We start from the raw sequence: 23096 nt of genomic DNA, 5'->3' as shown, positions 1-23096 counted from the left end.
AAGACTTTGTGCATTGTGAATGTTCAATACTTTTCAGAACTGGATGTCTCATTTTGGATATCCAATGAAAGAGGTTAAATCTTTATATGGCGGTCTCAAATATTCAGTTTAGTGCTTCGAAATATGTAGGCAAATAAAGTTAAGAATACTCTTTTTATTTCTAATGTTTTCATTAACGTATATAATTCTGAGCTGCTTGTAAAGCAAATGTTATCCTCTCAGATAGATTTAATTTTGGAGGCATGACTAGGTACTCTGGCTAACAACAACTGTAGATAAAAGTGCATGTGCAGTATTTGTATTCTAAGTGTTTCAGCATTCCATGAGGGGAAGAAATGGAACTGAGTGGTAAGTGACATAAAAATACAACAGTTCTTTAGACTTAAGATAACAATGTAAAAAAAAAACCAAAACCACCCAGTTACTATACATTTTTGTATCTGAATAGCTTACACCCTCATAAGATTTTTAAAAATTGTTTACACAAGAATTTTAAAAATATTTATCTAAACCATAAGCCTTTAAGTGCAGAAAAATTGGATGAAATCCAAGTAGAAGAAAATAACAAACACAAGCAAGGTGGGATATGTTGAAAGGTAAATTGCAGTCATTGTAATTGCACTCATTATTGAAAAGTAATATGCACTCATAAGTAATGATTGTTATGTCTTGGGTAGGGGAGAAAGTATATAAATAGGGACATACTAACTATCTGAAAATAAGAGCTGTATTGACAGTACAGGATTGTAGAAATTACAGAATGAAGTTGATGTGATACAGAAGGTGAAGGGAAGGTAAAGATGGAAAATGAAAGGAAATGTAATTACATGGGAGGTTAAGTCATATAAAGAGTAATTTCCACTGCATTCCGAATAAGAGAGTTCTGGGGAGAAGGCAGCAGGGATTTCCAACAGATGGCAAGAATCATTCAGACACTGAAGAGCTTGAAATTGTTGAAGAAATGAAATGCATTCTTTGTCTCACTATTTACAACAGCAAATTTAGGACAGATGTCTGAAAGACAAGCATTTTCGGGAGTCTTGAAGGGGAAATATTAAGAAAAAGCAGAAAAAGAAATAATAACAACAACAACAACAATATCTTTAACTGGCTGATTTAAAAACAAACCCAAGTGAACTGGATCCAACCTGAAAGTATGAAGAAAATTGTGACTTAGTTTGACTGGTATATTTTGAGTAGTATAGCCAAACTGTCTGTGAAATTTCTTTATTGATTTCAAACTGTGATTCAAAATATGTCCTGACACAAACAGCTGCAGAATAGCCAACAGAGTACTTTTTGGAAGAATTTAGAATTATATACTGAGGGAAATAGTACAAATGATACAGAGATGTTGATCAGACTTGAAAAGAATTGAAGACTTAAGATTTTTTTGTTGTTGTTTTAAAGCTATTTCCTTCCACAGCTTGATTTTGGTTTTCTGTCCATGTTATGTCTTCGTCCAATTTATACTCTTATAATCAATGTAGCTTGACACAGAGACTCATCAGGATTTTATTCTGTAGTAGGAGCTATCCAAAGGACCCAATTCCATTACTGTATCTTTGATCTGTCCCTGTCTCTTCCTTGCTTCTGTCTAGCCTTCCATACAGAAAGATGACCTACAATTTCCCCTTCTCTTGGGCTTCCTCTTCCAACTTCACTGAAGTGTTTCCACATGACTCTGATTCCAGTGTCTCTGTTTATGGTCTGCTTGATTGGCATGGGCTTTATCTTCTCTGTCATGGGCACCTTCATGCAGTGATAAGCACATAAAAATTACCCAAATCAGATGTGGCTAAGTGGGATCTAGGCTAACTTTAGAAAAGATTTTAAAAGACAGTACAGCAATGCATGAGTTGAAACTAATCACCTTTGTAGAATTTGGGTTAGTGTTTTCAATTATTTTTTTATGTTACTTGAATTTGAAAAGAAAGAATGCTTTTATTAGACTATGGTGGGTTGCCCTTGGCAGGCTACCAGATATCTACCCAGCTGCTCTCTTACTCCTTGCCGTCAGCAGGACGGTGGGGGGAGAAAACAAGATGAAAAATCTCTTAGGTTGAGTGAAAGACAGGGAGATCACTTACTTCCCAATTACTATCACGGGCAAAACAGACTCGACTTGAGGAAAATGAATTGAATGTATTGCCAATGAAAAATAGAGTTGGATGGTGAGAAACAAAGGCAAGAACTAAAACACTTTCCCCCCTACCCCGCCCTTCTTCCCAGGCTCAACTTCACTCCATTCCCAACTCCTCTACCTCCTCCTTGCTGTGAGTGGCACAGGGGGGTTGGGGACTGGGGGCTGTGGTCAGTCCATAACAGTTCTTCTCTGCCGCTTCTTCCTCCTCACACCTCTTCCCTGCCCCGGCGTGGGGTCCCTCCCACTGGCTGCAGTCCTTCCAGAATAGCTCCTGTGTGGGTCTTCTCTGTGGGCTGCAGTCCCTCAGGATGAGCCTGCTCCAGCATGGGTCCTGCACAGGCTGCAGTTCCTTGAGAACATATCCGCCTGCTGTGGGATGGAGTCCTCCACAGGCTGCTGAGTGGATAGCTGCTCCACCAGGGTCTCTTCCATGGGTTGCAGGGGAATCTGCTCCGGCACCTGGAGCACCCCCTCCCCTCCTTCTCTCACCTCAGTGTTCACAGGATTATTTCTCACACTTCTTTTTTTCTCACTCTCACTCCCCTTTGCAGCATTTTGCCTTTTTTTAAACATGCTTTACCTGAGGGGCTGCCATCATGGCTGAGGGACTCAGCTGTGCTCTGCAGTGGGTCCATTGGGACTGGCTGGAACTGGCCATGTCTGGCATGGGGCAGCCCCGGCCTCTCCTCACAGAGTGCACCCTGCAGACCCCCCCATTGTCACCTACGCCCGATACTGAGAAAGCTGGGAAAAACAGGCAAGTTTTGTTGGGCATAATCCTCTCACTAAATCATGTAAGAGGAAGCAAAGCCCAGGGAAATAAAGTGAGAGAAATCATATCTAAATTTTTTTTTTATTTATGAGAAATAAATTATATCCATGAGAGACAAACCAGTAGTTAGTACAGAGAAAGCTTTTGGCTGGAGGGTGGCGTGATAGGTTTTAGCCATTGGTGGAACCATCAAGACCAGAAGACTCATAAACCATCATAAACTATCAGCTGAATTTTCCTTTGACAGAAATGCTAATAATACTTTATTCTGTGTCAGGTGTTGTAATTAAATAATATCTTTTCCTTCAGACCTTACTTTTCTTGTAGTTTTACAGCTTATGAGTATGACACCACTACTACTTTGATTTTATTAATCTTTTATCATATAATTAGTTTCTTAAATTTCTTAAGATCTATTGTCCTGCATTTAACTTTACTTTTCCAAGGGGTTAAAAGAGCACCCAACTAGTGCTCTTCCTAGTTGTAGAAATGTTGGCATTTTTCCTCCAAAATGTGTATGTATCCTTTTTATTTTCTTCAGTAGTGTAATATGACTCTGTGCTGTTCTGTAAGGATTTGTTGGCGTTTTCTGTTACGGTATAATGTGTCCTGGAAGAGAACAAATATGCAGCTTTTCTTGGAGTGTGGAAAAAATGCAAGGAAGGGCCTGAGAATGTGTTTAGAAGGGAACAGTCACCCGGCGTACACACTCAGAAGCCAAGCTGTCCCTCGTATCAGGAAACAGAGGCTGCCATGAGTTGTGGAAGTCATGTTTTCAAGCTAGCACTCATGTGAAAAAATTGCAGAGACTATGCTGTTGTTGTGAAATAGTTGATTTTAACTGCTGATACTTGAACTAAGGAGAAAACAGTTTGTAGATTTCCCTGCTGGGCGGATTCTAAAGGATAGATCCTAGCATGTATTGAAGTGTGTCAGAAGAAAATCACTTATTGGGTGCTTTTCCTGAGCTACAGAGAAAACATCTGAAATGCAGTATCAGATGTTCAGTCCCAAGTGGACTGTACATGAGAAATTCATAGCTGGAGGGAGGCCAAGAAAATCTGTCCATCTTCTGTTTTAATTGAAAGGAAAAATGTACCAAGATGTCGTAGTAAATTAAAAGAGGTATTAAAATTTTTGAAGACAGTAATGAGTTTTGGAAAAAAGTTTTGCTGAAAAGACCAGATGCTAGGTGGAATGCCATGCTCCTTTGATCTGGAGCAAAAGTCCATGACAACCCGGATATTCAATAGCGACAGGACAGAGAGGGTAAAAAAGGCATTCTATAGCTGCATACGTCTCACATATGAGATTGTGAAATCAAGCAGAGTCACAAGATCCCTTTAAGGTCAGGAGAACATGGCAACTTGGGATTGGAAAAAAATTGATTTGCTAAAGGTCATTCCCAAATCAAGAAGTCTGCAAATTGCTACAATTAGGCAAGTTAGACAGATTTCTAAGTTAGAATGGATAAGTTTGGTTTGGTTTTGCTCTTTTTAATGGGATTCCTAGAAATTTTCAAGCCATTTTAGGATTAAAGATGAGATTTCATTCCATGTTGGTAGAGCTTTTGCCATGAAAGAGCCAGGTGAAGGTTGCCATTTTTCCTTGGGTTTACTGAGGCTTTACCAGTGAACTTACAGACTGCAACTGTGCAACTTTGTACTGAGAGTGTACTAAACTAAGTTCTGTAACGAAGTGGGTGGTGATTACTGCTGCAAATTGAACACAGTTGCATTTTCCATAAGCTACTTAAAGATGTTTTGTAAAAGTTGCTCTGATTAAAAAGATTATTTTATATATCAGCAAACTTGACCTGGGATATGAAAATCTGGCTGTGTACTTTCCTGTTCAAGTGCTCTCATATACCATGTTATGCTTTGCATACCTGAGGCAGAGGCTTATTTTGCAGATCTGCTATGACAATCCTAGTAAAAATATACCCTAGCTAGGATCTAGGCCAGTTCACATTAAGTTTAACTGAAGGCATCATTTAACTGCATTACATTTAAAATGGCTGATGCCAGGAGGAAAGGTCCAGGATCTGTTTTTATAGTGCAAGTTACAAAACAGATGCATTCAGAATGCAAAGCTGCACCAAATTTATTAATCCATTTTTAAAGTAAAGATGTTCTTTCATTTCTCATCAGACAGGAATTGAGTCTGATGGTGCATTTCAAATATTCCTAACCCTTTCAAAATGCTTTATGGTGCTGGGCAGTGATGACACATTCTGCAAAAGCACTGCTTCAGCTGCTGTGGGCAGGCTCTGATCTTACCTGCTGGTTCCTGCCACTGCACTGCCCCTTCTCTTGTTCTAGAACAAATGCTTTTGCTGCCAAAAAGCTATTTAACCTGATGATCTGATGCAAGTGAAATAGTTGGGTTTTTCTCTCTTTCTCTCCTCCACCCTGTGCCCACCAAAAGATTAAAAAGTGCAGCAGGAGAGGAGGGGAAAGGCTGTTTTTTTCAGGCAGGCTAACGTCCAGAGTTAGTTCATTGCATGGCCGCAAAAACATCCAGAAGTGACAACCACTGTTGCATGAGGAATCGTGACCTTATTGTTATGGGGATGGTTGAGCATTTTAAAACTAAAATGATTAATTAAGCTTAAGCTGCAGTTCCGGTTGCATTTCTTTGGGGCTGCCATAAACATTGCCTTTCGAGAAAGAATGTAGGTCGTTATTTTCAGTCAGCTCAGTCCTCTAGTCCAGTTCTCTTTGTGCAGATGCAGTCCATAGGTAGTGCAATCTGGGAACAATCTGAAGAGAAGAGAGGGAAAGGGAAAATGTGTTGTTTAGATTAGTTTCAGCAGCACTGAATATGAAACTGTAGACTTGCATTGCAATTGTTGGAGTAGAAGGAAGCCCTCTTTTACCAATTCAGTCCATCTGGCAATAGCCGGCGATAAACAGAAAACTTTTAATTTAGATAAATGTCGGAAATGACCCATATAATTAGGAACCATGCTGTTCTGATCAGCAGCTTTTTCATATGTTGTTATTCCCATTCACTGCTCCCCCCCCCCCCCTTCCCCCCAAGGTATTGCTGAAACGAGTTTATGTGCCTTGTATTTGCCATAGTTAATGAATCTTTACTGGAGAAAAGAAGTAAATAGGTTGAGGCTTTTCTCTGTATTCAGCATTTGATTTCTTCTCTGGTCTGTTTCCTGCTTGGTTTGTAACATGTTTAGTACTAGTATGTTATACCATCAGTCAGATTAGTATTCTGGCACTGCAGGGCCGCATAGTTTATAAAATGCACTTAGCTTGTACATATGGAGCAGAATTTAGCAATTTGGTAGAACAGTTATGCATTTTGAGGTTTACTGCATTCTTTTCTTATATCTGTGGTTGTTTGTCAGTGTAATTATTCAGATTTTCTGTTTATTTTAAAAAAAAATACTGTTATTCTTCCTAAAATATATTTTTACCTTATCTCTTTAATCTTTTTATTTAAATACCTACTCCTCATTAAATAAACTGTCCCTTTTGCTTGTATTTTAAATAGCTTTACTCCTACTTCTAATGCCCTTTAAAATAAATTATTGCTTGCTCTGTAGAATGCCGTGTCTGTATCACTGTTTGCCTACATACAGAGTAATTTGGCACTGAGCAGACTTGCCTGTCTGAAAGATACGTTCTGTCTACCACAAGGTATTGGGCTTGATGCAAGAATTAATGGAGAGACTTGTTTTGTGCAAATGATCAGGATAGAGAAGCTTTCAGTTTTCTTCTGGTCTCAGTTCACGTGAAACAACCTTGCTCTGAAATAATGTGTTACTCAAAGTATGACCAACTTAGGCAGCTGTGTGGAATTTGAGAGGTCCCCTGCAAAGCAGTAAGGATATGTCTGCCTGTTGCTGGGTTAGAGGTCTGTGGGCTAGCTTGGAGAGGGCTGATGCTGTTCTTCAGCTCGTTAGTCCTGTGCAGAACTAAATGTGTATGAACACAAGGTAGCTTTCCTTAATTTACTGGGGAAGGTTTTTGAGACTGTAGGACTTGTTACTACTGCAGTGACAATCTGGGATGTATATAACACTGTGATACAACAGTTGCTATTACCCTGAAACTATGGGTTTTGACTCAGAGGTGTGGATGGTATGAGACGCTCACCTGTAATTTACTTGCTGGGTGAATGATGGAACAAAAAATAGAAGAGGTGGATTGAGGACCCATGTTAAAAATGCAAGGTTCTAACCCAGGTACCTGCTTTCCAGAAGAGTGTTCCAGGTTATGGCTGTACCTGGGATTAATACTGAACTGATGTCCTTTTACAGGAATGCAAGATTCACGGAACTGCTGATGGATCATGATTCTGTGCAAGGATAGGTCCTGGGTTCACTCCCTCCTTCCATCTCTTTTTGTTTTAAAAATTCTTGTATAATTGCTATAAAATTCCATCAGCCATGAATGTTGCATTCAGTGCTGTGTTGTCCAGCCACTGGCTACTCCTAAAAGATCAGATAGCTCCAAGGAACCATAGCCGTTCTCTGTCAGGATTGTGTGCATTTTAAAAGGTCTAAAGCAGCCCATGCACATTATTCTCAGCCAAAATGTCACTGCTTCTTGGCCCATGCCATGCCAGGGACTATTTTGGACTTGGGCCTCAGGAGACACATGATGATTTTGTGAATCATTTTGTTGAAGTTCCACTTGTGTAAGCCCTGTGTGCCCCCTGCCGCGCCCCCCCCCCCCCCCCCCCCCCCCCCCCCCCCCCCCCCACCATTTAGGATAATTTGATTTATTTAAATAACTTTCATGCAAAATTTTTGCCAGTGTAGGAGACCCAGTATTTTGCGTGGGTATGTTATCCTCTTATCACAACAGTTAATGAAAATGTAGTCCCAGCATCAGCAAAAGAATGTAGGCAAGAGATAACTGTGAGGAAGTTAGTTTAAAGAATAACTGCTGTAAAGCTTCAATATTTTTAATCTTTAAATCAGAACTTTTGTGTTTTCTTGTTAAACTTTCCCAAGCAATAAAAATGCTATTAAAAAAAAAATAATCTTTGCACTACAAATAAATGGCAATGAGTTTGTTCAAGTACCAAATATAATGCAAAAAATGGAGGGAGATTTTACATTTCTATAGCAGTCAAGATACCGTGCAAAAGTCACAAAGTAAGTAGTCATTAAAGAGATGGCATCTTTTAAAAGAAAACTTTGTGATTCTGAAGTGAATTTCCTTCCCTTCCTTCTACCTTTTTTCCCTTTCCCCTGGAAAGCTGTTTTAGTATCACCAGATTTTGGTCTCACAGCCTAACAGGTAGATTTGATGATCATCTTGGTAGTATTTTTCAAAAATACCTGTACAACTTCAGAGCAGAAGTTGCACTGAAAATCATTGGCATGTGGTACTAACTCATATAGTCACTTTTGAAAACTGCACTCTGCAGTTTTGAAAGTTCTCTTAATTTGGAGGCTCACCACTTTTTTGCTCCCAGAATTTACTTTTAATTCTGAATGGAGAGTCTGTCCCTCAGTTGTATGGAAAAATGTGATTCCTGGATGAACAGATCTATTAGTCACTGTACTGTGGGAGTGAGAAGAGATTGTAGCAGAAAATGGGTGTACGCTGGTGCTAAGATTTCTCGTTGGCAGTATTGGGAGAGGGGGAAATCTTAACATGGGGACTTGTGGACATAGATTTAGCTTGATTAGAATGAGGGGAGAAACTTGCTGTAATTTTAGTGGGGCAAGATTCAATTCCTTAGTTTTTGTTGAGATTTCTGGAGAGGGAGAAGACCAAGAGGGGAACTTTGAGTATACTCATCAGGCACTGAAAAAATAGGGATTGTTTTTTACCAAGTTTAGATAAAATTTGAAACCCACCTTTTTTTGTCCATCCCTTCAAAGACGTTGCAACTTGAAAAAGCTCTAATGAAATCTTTCTTCGTTATGCTTTGCTTTCCCTACTTTTATGTGAGGTCGTATTAGTCCATAGATACCAGAATTTGCCACTAATGGATTTAGACAGCGAAGACTATGTCTAGACTGACAGGTGAGGAAGAGACAGACTTGCTGAATTCTTAATGCTGCATCCTGTGTGCTTTACAGCCCCAGCTTTTATCAAGTCAGGAGTTCGGGTGTGAATGACCTTTGGAAGAAGCCAGTCCCAAAATGCCTAATGGGAAGGATCTACCCCATTTGGTGTTACCTATGTCCAGTTTGCTCAGATAATGAGAACAGGAGTGCTAAGGCTTGAAATGTGCTCAAGCGTTTTCCCCCTTCAGAAGGCTAGAGTTGGAATAGTCATTTAGCATGAGTCTGATTTGTTTACAGCATGATTAGTGGCAGAGTCTGGTCTTGAGAATAGGCTGAGGTCCCTGCTTATTGTACAATGTGGATATGCTCCGAGTGTGAAAAAAATGCTGCTGAGGCCTGACTAGGTGGCCTAGAAAGGCCTTCATCAAAGTAGGGAGCTGTCATAAGTACTAGATTTTAATAGTTTGTTCTTGATGAAAATTCTGAATTTGGTGTGTGGCTTGTGAAACTCTTAAGAACTTAATGTAGTAAATTAACCTGATGGTCATGCATAGCTGAGCAAGCCCACTGCACGTGACAGGGCGTTAGCAGAGAAAGGTTGCTCTGGTAGGTCAGGAGTGAGACAACAGTTTAGGATAGGTGTTCAACCTGTAAAATCAGGTAATTCTGTGTTGATAGGATAGAGAAGAAAGACTGTTAAGGTAAAACTGTCACCTTGGGGAAAACAAGTAAGCAAGTTGACAATAAATAGGAAAGTCCAGCTGCAAAGTAGAATGGTAGCAAAAAGAGAAACTTTATGGAAACACCAAAACCAGAGCAGCTTCAGAACCCAATCATCCTTAATTGTTTTGTATGACTTCCATTCTTAGTTTCAGCCAAAGTTGGCTGTATCCAGGCTATTCTTTTGGTGTGTTCATCCAGGCTGTGTCAGAAAGAAATCTGTTTTGTGTTATTTCTAGTCCAGTTTTGTAGAGAGTCAGAGGATTGTGAAAATATCTAAGAGTTTATTTGGTTTTTCAAACTAAGCTACCAAGCTTCTCCATATTCCTTTTTTTCTTGGATACTTACTTTTTGACAGTATTATGATAGCATTACGGAATGTCATCTTATCCGTGAGGTTCAGGCATTGCTTATATATTATATGTACTGACCAGTCAATTCAATGTATGCTTTGAACCAACTATTAAATGGTGCTACTTTTGTTCTAAATATATTGTTTTGATTTCACAGGTGCCTGCATAAATATCACCAACAGCCAGTGCCAAATGTTGCCATATAACTACACCACTATAACTTCAGTTCTTTCTATTGTCAAAAGTATTGAAATGGAAAAGTTCCTGAAGTTCTTCAGTTATCTCAATCGTCTCAGCTGCTATCAACACATCATGCTGTTTGGCTGTAGTCTTGCTCTTCCTGAATGCATCAGTGACGGTGATGACAGGTATTTGGGAATGAAAATCAGTCAGTGACTAGAGCCAATTGTGGTAAAATACTCTCTGTCTAATCAGATAAGGGAAGATCCAAACTAAGCCTATGACCATCTCATTGCAAAACTCCTGTCTGTCAAAGCTATTCACATTTCTGCCATGATAAGCCAACTGCGATAGAGTTCTCTTAGAAAAAATATTGCCACTGTATGGAATAAAACTGTGATATTAAGGCAGTCAGGCTTATTTTCTTAAAAAGGGCTCCCCAAAATTCTTGTACCTTATTTCTCCAGTCTGGATGTGCCGAAATGGAATGCTTTGTAACAACATAAATGCATTGGATATTTATAATATTGGCATAAAGTGTGATGACTGTTAGTTTAATTAAACTTCAAATTTTTTTGGTCCTTCAGAAAAGTTAATATTTTAAATATATTTTATGGTATTAGATTAGCAGGATGTATTCAGAGTGACATAAACTGTTTTGGAAGCTTCAGAACCATGTCTTGTTTTCTGCATTTATATAATTACACAGCATTAGCGTCATATGCATGCACATTTTTCATTGAGTTTGATTTGAAAAAAGATCAGTGAGTTTAACAGTGCTAAAATAAAAATGCAGCACAAAAAGGAAAAAAAGAGAATGATTTTTTTTTTTTTAATAAGTACGCAATCTCTGATGTTTCTGGCGGGGGAAAGAGACAGAGTAGATTTCTTTCTCCTTATTTTCATTTCTCCTTATTTCCATTTCCTTCACTCTGAAACTCAGTGGAAGAGAATATGGCAATTGAATAAGTGATTCAATTAACACAATAACAACCAAGAAGCCAAAAGCTGTGCAGTTTGGAAGGGATAGGATGCTTATGAAAAAAGTTCTATGAGATGAGGCAGGCTGGTCTAAAATACAGTTGCCAATGAAAGGTACAATCCCACTCCAGGCAATATATGCCTGCTATTTCCATTGCACCAGAGTGGTTCCTGGGTTGGTCAATTAAGCTTACTAAACTGACAGAAAATTAACTCAGAAGAAAAGTGTATAGATGATTATATGGATAGGATTAGGGTGGAGGTAAGGCAGCATGGGTAATGGTGGAACAAGACTGACCATTAGACTGGTTGAGCTGTTTAATCCAAATACACCTGTGTGCATGTCTCTGTTAGACTACCAAAAACTTTTTTCATTTAACCCTTTCTATTTCAGTGCATGATTAATTGTAGCCCCCCCCAACTCCAGTCCAGTTCCAGTTAAAGAATCTGATAACATACAGCCTTAAGCTACCTGCTGTCTCTAGAAATCATAGAACAAAATAAGAAAAGTGGGTTCAGGTAATAAATTGATGCATTTAAATATTAAACAACAGAAAAGGCCATTTCTCTTTTGCTTTATTTATTCTGCCTTGTTTGGAGTTTGACTTTCACAAACCTTTTGAGAGTGAGTGGTGAATGTCAAAAGTGCAAAGGTCATAAATCAATCAGATAGAATTGTGAAAGGATAACATTTTTACCTTTTCTTTTCCATTTCTTTCCTGAAGACACCTTTCTTGCAGGGATTACATTATGACAGCTGCGTTGCTAATTTAACATTAATAGAAGTTGTTAAACTAGTGATTGGAACATGCAGGTTTTTGCTCTGGTTTTGGGTGGCAACCAAGATACTTTGAGATTCAAGAGTCGGGGTTTTTCTTTGTGTGTGTGGTTTTTTTTTTTTTTTTTTCACAGCAGCAACCTTCTCCCATTATTTTTTAATGTCAAAGCTGGATCTGGATTACCATGTCCTGGTTTATGTTCTGGAGGTCACAATGCCCCCCTCTATTTTTATTTTAAAATCTTTTTTTGTGGAAACTCTTCTGGCCCCTGCAGAAGAAGAAGTCCAATGTGAGACTGTAAATGATGCAGGATTATGTTAGAATCTGACTTCACTTTAAGTAATCATATGTCTCCAGAGTGTGTCATGGGTGACACTGAAAATGTAGGCTGAGTGGCAACCACAGGAAGAACCGTAAGGGTGTATTGACAAAGTGCTGATTTGTTAAATCTACTTTGCTAAACCTGAGTTGTTCTAGTTTAACATCTGCTTTCTTCTTTAAAGAGAATACTTTTTTCTGTAGGCAACTGAGTGATTTTCATGATTACTGTTTTTCTTGTAGCATCCAATTATTGCGGGCAAACAGATGTATTTCACAGCCAAGAATAATGATTTTAAGAAGCATCATATCTGCATAAAGTAGTTATTTAACATCTTCCTTTCCTGTCTTACCACCTTCCCACCCCCCCAGTAACTCCTCTCAGTGAGATCTGGAGAAAGCTCTTTGTTGGTATGAAAAGCTCTTGGTATGATAGGGGGAAGTTACTTTGTATGTGTTGAGTGCAGATATGAAAATGGAAGAGGCAGGCCTGGTTTAGGTCTATTGAATAGTGGAATCTGGGAAGCAGAAACATACTGAAGGAGAAGCGGAAGAGCCGCTGTGGAAGGACTCTGATGACGAATGGGTATATGTCAGTATGCTGTAGCTCTTTTTTGGGACTATGGTTGTTTTTAACATACAGTATCACAAAATATACACTAGTATGGAGAACAATTGTTACTGACATTGTCACTAGTTCCTCCAGTCAATTACAGCTGTTTCATTCTAATTGCCAGTGCATCTCTGATCATAATTTTTCATCTACTGATACTTCTTTGTTTTATAGAGCACTTGTTTCAAATTTATGTAAAGCATAATTTGACAAATGCTGCTTACACAGTAGAGAAGAAATGAAACTCATGTGATGCTCAGATGTCTATTCTTAGGTATTGTCGAGAGAGTCTGTGTTGGCAGCTGCAGCCATGGGAGCAATAATTATAACAATGCGTTACAAGAAGCAACAAGAAGGAAAGTTACAAACACTAATCTTTGGCATCCAGTGTGCTGTCATTACATAGCTTTGCTCTGATATTTAAACTTACGTCTGTTTCACATTTATCTTTCATGTGTTCATAAACATTGTATTCATTAACACTTGAAGGAGATGAAGTTTCTAGGCAGAGAGTATCTTCAGTGTTTGTGTAACACACAGTGTAGTTACGTACTGGGATTTCTGAATACTACAATACTGTTGCTCTTAAAAGTTGTTCTTCTGTATCTTACTGCAATGAAAATAATGTGCGGTAGTAAAAATATATTAATTTAAAAAGCTGTATTTAATTCCAGCAACTGGACATAAAATCAGCTAGCCCTGCTCTTTTAAGAAAATACATAACAGTACCTTTAAAATACTGCTTTCCAGTGAAGGTAAAGTTTGAAAGTACAACTAAAACCTGTGTGAGAATGGAACGTGGAAGGTTTAAGTGCAGTGAGACTTTTTGCTTGCTTATTACTCGCTCATAATTTTGATAGTAAGAGACTGTTTATTTAAAGGCATTATGAAACTTCTTCTTCCTTGGGTGAGTGGATAAGATCTTTCTGATATGACTTCAAAATCAGACTTAAAAAACCTGTCTTAACACAGTCCCAACAGCACTGCTAAGAGAACATGACGCAATCCTGATAAGGACCACCAGTGATGCAAGAACATCTTAAACTAGTTGATGTGCTTAAATAATGACTTCTAAAACATTCAAGGTAGTAACTTTGTCCTTTTGGGAAGTATTAGTCTGCAATCTATTACCACCAAATGCAACACTAGTACTTTATTTGTTGTAAGAAAAATCTGTCCTCAGAGTTGTTGGTCCTGATTAATGGTTTAAGCTAGTGAATGCTACTTTACCATTGGGAGACACTAAGAGTGGGCCAAAGGTCAGTTATTACAACATAGTGGATGTTTATTTATAGCAATTCACTTGCATTGGATTCTGCAAGTCCTACAGACTTCAGCTACTGCATTCAAGACGACCAAAAAAAATCTTTACAAAGTTAGTGTGTTTTCAGATTTTTGAAAGAAAAAAGGGTGTATTTTAAAGCTGAAATTAATATAAGATTTAAAGATTCAAAATCAATAGAGAAGTTCATAGTGGGTCAGCCTGTAACTATGTAATTCAAGCAGACTCATTGAACGATGCTTTCTAATATTTCTTGCACTCTGAATACTCATGTTTCATCAAAAGTCTTGGTAAAATAGGCAAGCTAGATAACATCCTGAAGGCCTATGTACATGGCTTATTTCAGACTTTTTATGCTGGGAACAAATTTGAAGGTTATGGCTTCTCATAATACCTCTTCGCTGTCATGCTGTCTTCTAAAGCAGAAACTAATAGCTTGAGTACTTCCACTAATCCTCTGTGTAGAAGTGTATTCCAGAAAGCCGAGGAAATGCCTTCCATTAATAGATCCCCAGAGTCTCAAATCTTTGGAGGTCAAACTTAATTTAAGCTCTGCCTAGAAAATAGTATTAGGGGAATGAAAATTAAAAAGTATGATGTGCTCTAGAGGTAAAATTCTAATGCACCTTGCATTTCTGTATCTGTTTACTTACAGTGTTTTTCATGTCAGACATCTTTGAAAATAAAGCTGTGAAGTGGTTTGTCTTCAGTTAGGGCTCAAAGAGTCTGTCTGAGATGATGGCTTTTTATGCTGGATGCTGTACAAACATGCATTGAGGGGCAGCCTCCTGCCTCTGAAAGTTTATAGCCCAGCTGAGCAAAACAAGTAAAGCATAGGAAGAGAAAGTAATACTGTCACATTAATAGCTGGAGAAGCCAAGACTGAGCAAGAAATTTGCAGTAGAGCAAAGAACTGAACCTGTAACACTTACATCCTGTGTCTTTAGGTACAACATTATTTTTCCTTTTGATTAAAGTCTGCAAATTCATTTCACTCATTATCATTTATTCACTTTAGTTGTGGTCTAATACCTACTGAATGTAAGAGGAAAAAACTCTGCATAATTTGACTTCTTGCTTTTTTGATTTTTTTAATTTTTTTTTTAAACTCAGGTTCATTCTGAAGGAGAAAATAATATAATGAAGGGAAAATGCTTTCTTTGCTTTTCAGGCTCTTTCTTACAAAGCAGTTTGTCACGTTAATGTCTATATGTAACAAACAAATACTTTTGTTGTGCTGTAATATCTGTGGTACACACAACAGTAGTCAGGTAAAGACTTGTAGAGGGCCAAAGAGATCAGAACAGGGCTACATGGTATGTTGGGAGCAGGGCATATTAACTAGTGAAAATCAGGTTAATATGGAAAAGGTTCTAAGAAGCTGTGGATAGTTTGTATGCAGTCAAATATCCTTTGAAGAGCTGCTCTGTTACGACTTGTTGTGGCAGACTTGATTTTGTGGGTTTGTTTTTTTCTTGTTCATTGTCTTCATCTATTTTCTGTAATTTATAAAAAGAAAATAAAATGTCTCATTTTCATTATGGACATAAATTAGGATGAAATATTAGGTCCAAAAAACAAATCCAGAAATTTATGTGGTGTCTTTTATTATAAGCCGACAATAATTTAAAACAAATTTGTGGTGAGGTACAAGGAGAGGGGAGGAAGGAGAGGAAGAAAATTCCTTTCAAGTCCTCTTAGAATATGGGAAAGAATCAAACTTTCATAGAGTAAGGGATCTCTGTCTGTCATGTTTTGTATAACCCATGAATGACATCAATGATATGCCTGTTTCCCTTTTCCTGCTTTTGTGAACTGCACTCTAAGCTTATGTTGTTTGTTTCTCCTGCTTGCACTGAAATTAATTTTTATTTGATTTTCTTTTATAACAGCATACATTTAGACCTTTAAAAATAACAAGACATTATATAAAAACTATTTCTAGAGTTAATTGAGGCCTTTGAAGTGTTTGGGAGAAAAAGTTAACTGATTCACAAAGATCTTGTTTACATAGCTAACGACAGTTTTTATTTTGAGACTTTGAACAGGAAGCTATCAGCATATATTTAAGTCAATATCTTTTATGCAAAGTCCATAATGGGTTTAATTGTGTATGAATGTTGTATGAATATGTATGAGTTTGGATAAGCAATCCTCCACTGGCATGTTTCAGTCTTGTTTTAATCTACCTAATTTTGGTAACAAAAGCAGGTAAATATGCCAAGATAAAATAGTACCTGCTAGGAACTCTGGGTAAGCAGTCTGATAGGTAGTCTGTGACATGGCTGCTATGCTATCTTTTTATAATGCATCTGTGTGGAGATGTCAAATTATAGTTGCATAGACAACTTTGCCATTCTGCAGCTGCCAAGAAATGTTTAAATATTACACACTCATGAAGTTACAGTTTCAGGGTAATTTTTGAAGTAACTGTATTGAGAAACCCTCCTGGAAGGACATTTAGAATGCCCTATCGTAATCCTGTGATGGTTTTATTAGAATTGGTGCTATCCAGTTTAAAAAGTTAAGCTACATCATTGGTGATGATCGCTTACCAGTCATCTGAGGAAGAAGGTGGGATGATTTTCTCCTAGCCCCCCACTGCCTTGTCTTTTTATGTTCTTCTCATGACTCCATCCAGTGTATTTCTTGCCATGACCCAAGCATATGGGTTGGAGGCTGCTTTCAGATGCTTATAAAATGGCTACCAGTTGTTTCCTGAGTTTGCAGTCTGACTTTTCACACCCTCTGGGAGTTGCTTTATCCTTTTAATATGCTTTCTTTTTGATGGTGCCTCTTTAGACCAAGCAAGTTAACATGACTCAAAGAGGCTATTCCAGCTGGAGTTTTGGCAATGGTTGTCTTTCAAGGAGATCCATCTATTCTATTCACCAGTCTTGAAACAGAAGATTATAAACTTGAACTTTTTAATCATGAATAAAGCAGAGGTGATGTTCAGTGGCTGAAGTGCTTTATATCTAGAATGCTTGAAATCACATGTGTTTTGTTTTAAATGTTGCTATGTCTTGGCTTTGAGCCCTTGGGAATCCAACAGACTGATGATGTACACTTGCAAAATCTGTCTTTGAATACATAACTGAGTCATAATTCAGCCCTCAGTTTTTAAATCTAGTTGTGGTTCATGTAAGCACAATTGTGACTTGAACCATGCAACCTTGGAGATTCAGCTAATGAAAAACATGTATAGTCAAATCCTTTCAAAAGTGAACACAAAAATTAGAGAAGAAGAGAGTGCGATAAAGTTGTGAATGCTTGCCCACACAAATAGTGTGCTTGATCTGCTGCTGATAGTCATTTTTCTGTCTGCCACTGTTGATTTAAAGCATTCTACAAAGGAATTTGATATAATTGTTACTGTTTAGCAGAAAAACTGAGGAACACGCAGGATGTGTGTTACTTGAGAAAGCCCAGACCAGCAGAACAAATGAATACTTTTTTCTTTCATTGTGCCCTTTGTACCAGTCAATTTGCCTTCCAATAGCTGTAATTTCACCAATAGCTATAATAATAGTAATTGCATGGTCTAATTCTTTCAGAAGTAAAACATTGAGGATAGAGTTGCTAATGGCAGATAGTCAACACTCCATGAGAAGCATTTAGTAAAGTGTTTCATGCACAATGTAAATACTCAGTTTCAGCTCCAGCCTACCCTCAAATTGATAATGCGCGAAATCAAGGTGAAATAGAACTGATTTACAGCAACAAAAAGCGAAATGGTTGGCAGGTGTAATACACAGGGTAGAGATTCAAAGTAGCAAAAATGTCAGCTTATGGTATCTGTAAAATAACACTAAACAGTTCCTGTGTACTTTTGGAAATGTTTATGTACAATAACAGATATCATATGCAAGGTCATGATTGAAACCATGTTGCAGTGAATGTGCTGAATGTACCTGAATTCTTTTCCTAAATAAAAGGACAGTGAATCAAGTCAGAAATAGTTCACACAGAAAATGGAATAAGTAATAAATGGATACAAATGAACAAAGAAAAATCTACAATATGCAGATTCAGAAAGTGATTGAGTATTTGCATGGAGAAAGGAATTAGAAAACAAATCCTCAAACCCCAACTCCTGCTCTGAGGAAAGATAATTGTTCAAGAAACAAGATTTTATTTCTGCTGTCCTATGACTGGAACATGTTCTTCATGAGATATGAGACGTTAAGAAACAGCTGGTTTACATCTGACTTCAAAGCAAGGAATGGTTACATATTTCTGAAAGATTGGCATTGACTATCTTGCCAAGAAACAAATGAAGAAACTTGAAATGGCATTCAGGAAGAAGCATTTCTGAAGATATATCTTTGTTCTCAATGCAGCCGGTCTTACTTAGGAATAATTTCATACTTCGTGACTTATTTTATTAGTATGGTGTAACTGTTACTTATAAGGCAGAAAAAAATGTGCTAATGAGAAGATTACACTTTGCATTGTCCCTCAGCTCAGACCTTGAAGTCAACATACACTTATCACTTTAGGAGCCTTTTCTACTTGGTCCCAAGGTGAGACTGTGTAAAGGTGACAAACATAAAGTTTGTTTTTGCAAGGAGTGCTAGGGAAGGTATAGGTAATGATGTGGCATTGACCAAAATGCCTATTTTTAAAGCTGATTAACGTGTTTTCTCAGAGGACCCTTTCTCCAAATGTGTATAATTTTGGTGAGGAAAAAAAAAAAAAGCACCATTTAAAATTTTTTATGCCTAATATCTGTCCTGGGCAAAAACAGAAAGAAAAAATGGGTTCCTTAAGAAAAAGCATTCCTGTAATCACTGAGTGTTCCTAGTATCTCCAAGTATTTGAGCAATGGAACTTGGAATCTGGCAGGGAGGGTTGCTTTAATAAGTGGTAAGGTCTTTATCATGGCTGTTGGAAGCTAGGAAGGTAAGGGAAGTAGAAGAGAAAATGTGGTCACTTTAGGGGAACTTCTGTTTATAAAGTTTATGTACCTATGGATATACCTTACAGAAGTCAATCCCCAAATTTTGGCTTGCACATCTCTGAAAAATCATAGAGTCTCTGAAAGCTTCTCTATCAATGTTATGGCTCAGCTAGTGAGGTTGGGCCTAAGAAAGACTCTCCACGTCACTGACCCTAACAATAGCTAGGGGTGGCACTGGAGCTAGGTACAGGCCCTTACATAAAAGGGCCTGAAATTAAGTCTCTGATGACAAACTCTCTTACAGTAATGTGCCAGTAGATGGCAGATGCAGTGTAGGGGAAGGACAAACCAGGGACAAAATATAGGGAAAGCAGGACAGAGAAATTAGATGCTGGAGAGAATGTTTTTGCCCCATTCAGAGAACTATCCTTTCCCTGCCCACAAATAGAGACTGTTTACAATTACTGGTATGTATAATTTGTAAAGAAGTCAATGTACAGAAGGAAGGGATTGCTTAAGAAATTAATTAAAAAATTGAAAGCTAGAAAAGTAACATAGAGGTATAGGCAATGGCATCCTACATTGGCCAGAGTGATATCTGTGGTCCAGTGGGTATGAAGCCAGTGTTGGCCACAGCAGCCAGCATCAAACTTGCATGCCGTATTTCACCCTCTCCACTGATCTGATGTACTGACCACGAAAACTTTTCCAAAGCACAAAAGAATCTTCTTTCAAAGTGTGCGTATTGGGGGGGAGTTATGGATAGACCAGAGTTAAAAGGTTATCAAGCAGAGAAACATTTTTGAGAACAATCTGGGCATGGGAATGTCCCTTTGAAAACATATTTCACAATGCTGCTCAGAGGAATTAAGAGAAGGGGAGGAGGCAGAAAAGAAAATCAGGAGGACTGGTTATTTTATGAATGCGTATTTTACTGATTGATTGCCTCCAGCCCTGTTGTTGTAATGATTTGTTGTGTGTATTATCTATTGTAAGCTGTGGTTTCTGGTTTCTAAGTTGGTATGTTAACTAGGGATCGCAGGTCATTCTCCTACACATGCAATGTTTTATTACTTATAAATAAATACTGATCATTTTAAGTAGTTGAAATAATTGTTTACAACAGAACATAAAATGAACATGGCTTTTTGTTAATGTTTGTTCGGCAATTTAATATATCTACTAGAAGAACATACTTTGTTTTTACAAAATGAGATTTATTTCATTTAATAATTTGCAATAATTGTAGGACAGGAGCTTTCAGTAAAACCTTGCATTTTCACAAACATTGCAGGAGTATTAACACTGATAGTTTCCTATCAGACTTGTGCACCTGGCCTCAAAACCAGAAACATATAGATGAGGGAACATTTTGTCTTAACAGCAAAACTCCTCTAGTAGATATGACTACACCATCTTGTGTCTAAGTTAATAAACAAAAGGGTTTTGGATTGAACAGTGGTTAAAGGATCCTCCAAGAATTCATATGCTTTTCAGCTCACGTTTAGCCTCTTTTAGTGCACGGCTTATTAACAAATAACTTTTAAACCATCTGCAGTTAATGAGAGTTCAGTTAGTGAGGCATACTGACCTTTCATAAGTTTGTGTCTCCTGCGAGGAGTTACTGTCACCCTGCTGGAGACCATAGTGGTTATCACCAGGGTTATGACTCACAGGCTGAGCAGGACAGGCAGATTAGAATCACAGAATCACGCAAGTGGGAAGGGACCTCTGGAGCAACTCTAGTCCACCCCCTTGCTTAGTTCAGGGCCAACTTTAAAGATGGATAAGATTGCTCAGGGCCATTTCCAATTGAGTTTTGAGTATCTGTAAGGATGGAGGTTCCACAACCTCTCTGGAGAACATGTTCCAGACCACTGTTTTAAGCTGATATAATTTGGTAGTGCTGCTGAAAGAATCACTCTTATCCTATTTCCCTGCTTGTTATTCTGCAGCAAAACAGTGCCCTTTCCATGTCCTGGCGGGAGTATTTGTTCAGCTCCATGACATAGTGGATCAGGAAACTGATCTGAATTAAATTGGGAGTGACTGATCGGGTTCATTGTGTAACAGCATGAAGTGTCGTGCTGGCACAAAGAGGGAAGGAAGAGAGGTGGGAGGAGGTTCAGAAGCCAGGCTGAGGAGGGGTAGGACAGCTTCTTTCTTTTGGTGACATCTGCTCCTGCCAGCTTGAAGTGTTTGTGAAACAACTTTAATGTGAGGAAGCAGCACAATAATGGATTACAATGACTTTCTACTCAACAGAAAAGTCTAGAGTGTAAATGACTGATAGATGTGTCTGTGATTCTTTAGGATTCCTGACAAGATGCAGCTCAAAAAGTTTTAACTTAGGCTGATTCTTGAGGTCTTCCCTTCAACAGTGCTCTGAAGTGCACAGGGAAGCATGAGTTCTGGAAAGCTACGTGAAATTAAGGGTACCTATCACAGCGATCTTTGGAGATGGGAGGCTGTCCTTTAGGCACAATGTTGTTTTGGGTGCCTTTATTATCCTGGTCATACAAATAGTTAGAGCAGCTGTGCAGTGTATGATTTACTCACTGTTATTCCAGAATTTCTGTAGCAATGCTGTGGTTGAAATAGCATTGTGTGATTCAGAGGACTTCCATTTCACTGTGACAGCTTGTCTTTGCCAAGTCTGAATTTTGTTTGCCAACATCAAAAGATCTTGTAACCTGGATTCTCAGGCATAGTAGGAACTTCTTTTTTGCAAGAGACGTTTCTGTAGAGTAAACTAAATCAACAGTGTGTTCAGCATTTGCATGATAAATATCAGGTGAGAATTTTCAGAAATGTGACTTCGTTTAGGAGAAGTTTTGGCAGATGGTACAAAATTGTAAAAGTAGCTCATAATTGTAGCAATATTCTTAATATTTATTTAACTGATTTCTGGCTGAACTGTAGCTCTAATAAATTCATTTACTACATCTCTACCATTTTCACTGTCATGTTTGAATCAAGTGATGGGATCAGTAAGAGAAATCTGGAAGGGCTGGCTGCTTGAGTCAGGGCAGCTGACACATGAAATTGTTTAACTAGCTTTTTTTGTGGTAATAATTTTAATGCTATATGGCAAAATTTACACTTTGCTAAGTATGGTAGAACAGAGAAAGTGCTTCTGCTGTACAGAGTATACATTAGGTGGTTTTGATTGTTATGGTATTATAAGCTCAGCTTCCACATACGGTGCTGTCATATCCAGAAAGTGACTGAAGGGTCAGAGTGGATTTCTGAATTTGTTTGTTGCTGTTTCCAGATGAAATGACTCCTTATTTTGGTCAAAATAATTTATCTGGGTTTTGTCTACAAAATAAATGATTACACTGACTAAAAATTCTAACCTGCATTGTAGAGACTATGTGTCCATCCTTATGGATATCAGCTGAGTTTGGCCACATTTTCCAAAGAGTGTTACTACGCCTGAAAGAGATGTTAAATTCAACAGCACCTGATGTAGAAGATGTGAAATTCAGCAGTATCTGCTGCCACCTTTATTCATTTCTGGATGGATAAGAGGAGTCTTTGTAATTAAATGGTATCTTTGGATTTGTTCCCAGTTCCACTTTCATTGGAATCAGGAATTTATATTTCCTTCCTCTGTCTCAACAACCTTCAGAGTTCTGTGTGAGCTCTTTGTTAATTATGATACTCTTGGATATCAGTGATCTATTCTAAGACTTTTGCAAATGTTAATTCTTTAGCTGTCTCTTTTCTGTTGTCACCAGATATGGCAACTATTAAGAAATAGTTAATTGGGCCTGTAATTTTTAGAGGAAAAAATATAAGGCATCTGTATGGACCCACAGAACAGATTCCAGTCCCATTTGTTCATCTTGTTTGGTTCTGAGACTTTCATGTTCTCATAGCCTATAAACAGATTGCATACTCTTCCATGCTGCAGGCAATCCATTCAGTATATCTATCTTTTTCATTCTCATTGTATAAACCAGGCTTTTTTCAATCTCTTGGAAAGGGCATTCCTCTTGTGGCTCATCTGTAATTGCCAACCTCATGACAGCAGATCAAATGTTCATGAGTGTATGAG

The 23096-nt window shown here is 38.1% G+C and overlaps 1 protein-coding gene across 2 annotated transcripts in view; it reads left to right on the top strand.

Annotated features, from left to right (window-relative positions):
- The window catches only part of CORIN (corin, serine peptidase), a 170494-nt gene that overhangs the window by 44333 nt on the left and 103065 nt on the right, over positions 1–23096 (top strand). For both annotated transcript variants that reach the window (XM_030011931.2, XM_030011921.2), the window contains exon 4: positions 10135–10345. In XM_030011931.2, coding sequence (XP_029867791.1) covers positions 10135–10345 — 211 coding nt within the window. The remainder of the gene's footprint in view (positions 1–10134; positions 10346–23096) is intronic.

The sequence above is a fragment of the Aquila chrysaetos genome, chromosome 1 (genome assembly GCF_900496995.4).
Source record: "Aquila chrysaetos chrysaetos chromosome 1, bAquChr1.4, whole genome shotgun sequence".
NCBI classification, from domain to species: domain Eukaryota; kingdom Metazoa; phylum Chordata; class Aves; order Accipitriformes; family Accipitridae; genus Aquila; species Aquila chrysaetos.
This window is presented reverse-complemented; position numbering and strand designations above follow the sequence as displayed.